Below are 1,259 nucleotides of genomic sequence, written 5' to 3'. Positions count from 1 at the left end.
TCAGCTTTGAATTGCATGAGAAGCGAGGAGAATGCCTCTAATTAGTTTCATTTCCTTGACAACATCCCCAATATCCATCCTTTCTCTTGGAGATTCAACTGAACATTCAACTCCAATCTTTATTATTGAGATCAAGCATTCCCGTGCTTGTTTCACACTAGAACCATCTGGATCTATAATGCCTTCCTCTTCGTCTTGCCCTTCTCTACTACTGCTGCTAGGTTGAAGCATAGTGTCAAATATTTCATCATTTATTTCAGGTAACACCATCTTAGCAAAATTGGGAAGAGTCAGTCCATCTTTGAACTCGTAGCTGTAAACATCACCAAATGGAGAAGCCTTACCTCCCATGCTGTACTCTGCGTACATAAGAAAAGAGAAAGAGGGATAATTACATTTTCGGGCGGCCCTAAAAAATAATAGCCGGCAAATGTATATGTTTGTATATTAAATATAAATATACATATAATATACATAGTATATGCATAATTAGTGTACATCTTTTCTATATTTGGGCTTATGGGCTAGCGCCTGTAATTAATTTCGGCAGACTGGCCAAAAATGAAAAAATACCTAAGAAAAAAGGGGAAAGAAAAAAATGAAGCACCTTTGCAGAAGCACTTAAAAATTGTAAAAGTCAATCTTAAAACTCTGCCTCTTATCTCAAGAAGATCAAGTATATATACTACTTTGATACACCATTTAACAGGAATCATAATAAAAAAAATATTTCAACTTTGAAGAATCTAAAAACAGTGTTTAATGGAATCAGCAGGAAACTATCTAATTGATTAGACAATGTTACCTGGTGCAGTATATCCAGTTGTCCCCCTCATTCCAATTGAACTACTCTGATTAGGATGATATTTGCTCATGGCTTCTGAAAAGAACTTTGCTAATCCAAAGTCAGCTACATGTGCAGTCATGTCATTATCGAGATTCGATAAGGATGTTGTCCGGCTTCAGATCACTGTAAACGATTGGCTTGTGGCAATGGTGATGAAGATATTCCAGTGCACAAGCAACATCAATAGCAATGTTTGGTCTTTCGATTAGACCTAGGATACTCTCCTCATTATTTGAGGCATCGGCTCCTGGAGTAGGATGCAACCAACTTTCTAAGCTCCCATTAGGCATGTACTCGTAAAATAAAGCTTTAAACTGATTTCCTTCAAAATCACAAGTTGAACAGGCAGTATAAATCTTAACAAGATTTCTATGCCTAATGTTATTTTGTCAAACATAGACACTATGGGGTC

The 1,259-nt window shown here is 36.5% G+C and overlaps 1 protein-coding gene across 1 annotated transcript; it reads right to left on the bottom strand.

The window, feature by feature from the left end:
• Nucleotides 1-926, bottom strand: LOC108947684 (receptor kinase-like protein Xa21). Its single transcript, XM_070176774.1, has 2 exons — nucleotides 806-926; nucleotides 1-359 (listed from the first exon to the last, which is right to left on the bottom strand). The coding sequence occupies exons 1-2, from the start codon at nucleotides 924-926 to the stop codon at nucleotides 1-3; spliced, it is 480 nt and encodes a 159-aa protein (XP_070032875.1).
• Nucleotides 927-1,259: the final 333 nt, after the last annotated feature.

The sequence above is a fragment of the Nicotiana tomentosiformis genome, chromosome 5 (genome assembly GCF_000390325.3).
Source record: "Nicotiana tomentosiformis chromosome 5, ASM39032v3, whole genome shotgun sequence".
In the NCBI taxonomy this organism is placed as follows: domain Eukaryota; kingdom Viridiplantae; phylum Streptophyta; class Magnoliopsida; order Solanales; family Solanaceae; genus Nicotiana; species Nicotiana tomentosiformis.
This window is presented reverse-complemented; position numbering and strand designations above follow the sequence as displayed.

What these genes read in the sequence shown, in the direction of transcription:
- LOC108947684 (XM_070176774.1), bottom strand. Translation starts at nt 926, where the DNA reads ATGACTGCACATGTAGCTGACTTTGGATTAGCAAAGTTCTTTTCAGAA. An exon ending in AACTGGATATACTGCACCAG is followed by an intron (nt 360 to 805) that starts GTAACATTGTCT and finishes TTATGTACGCAG; the next exon opens with AGTACAGCATGGGAGGTAAG.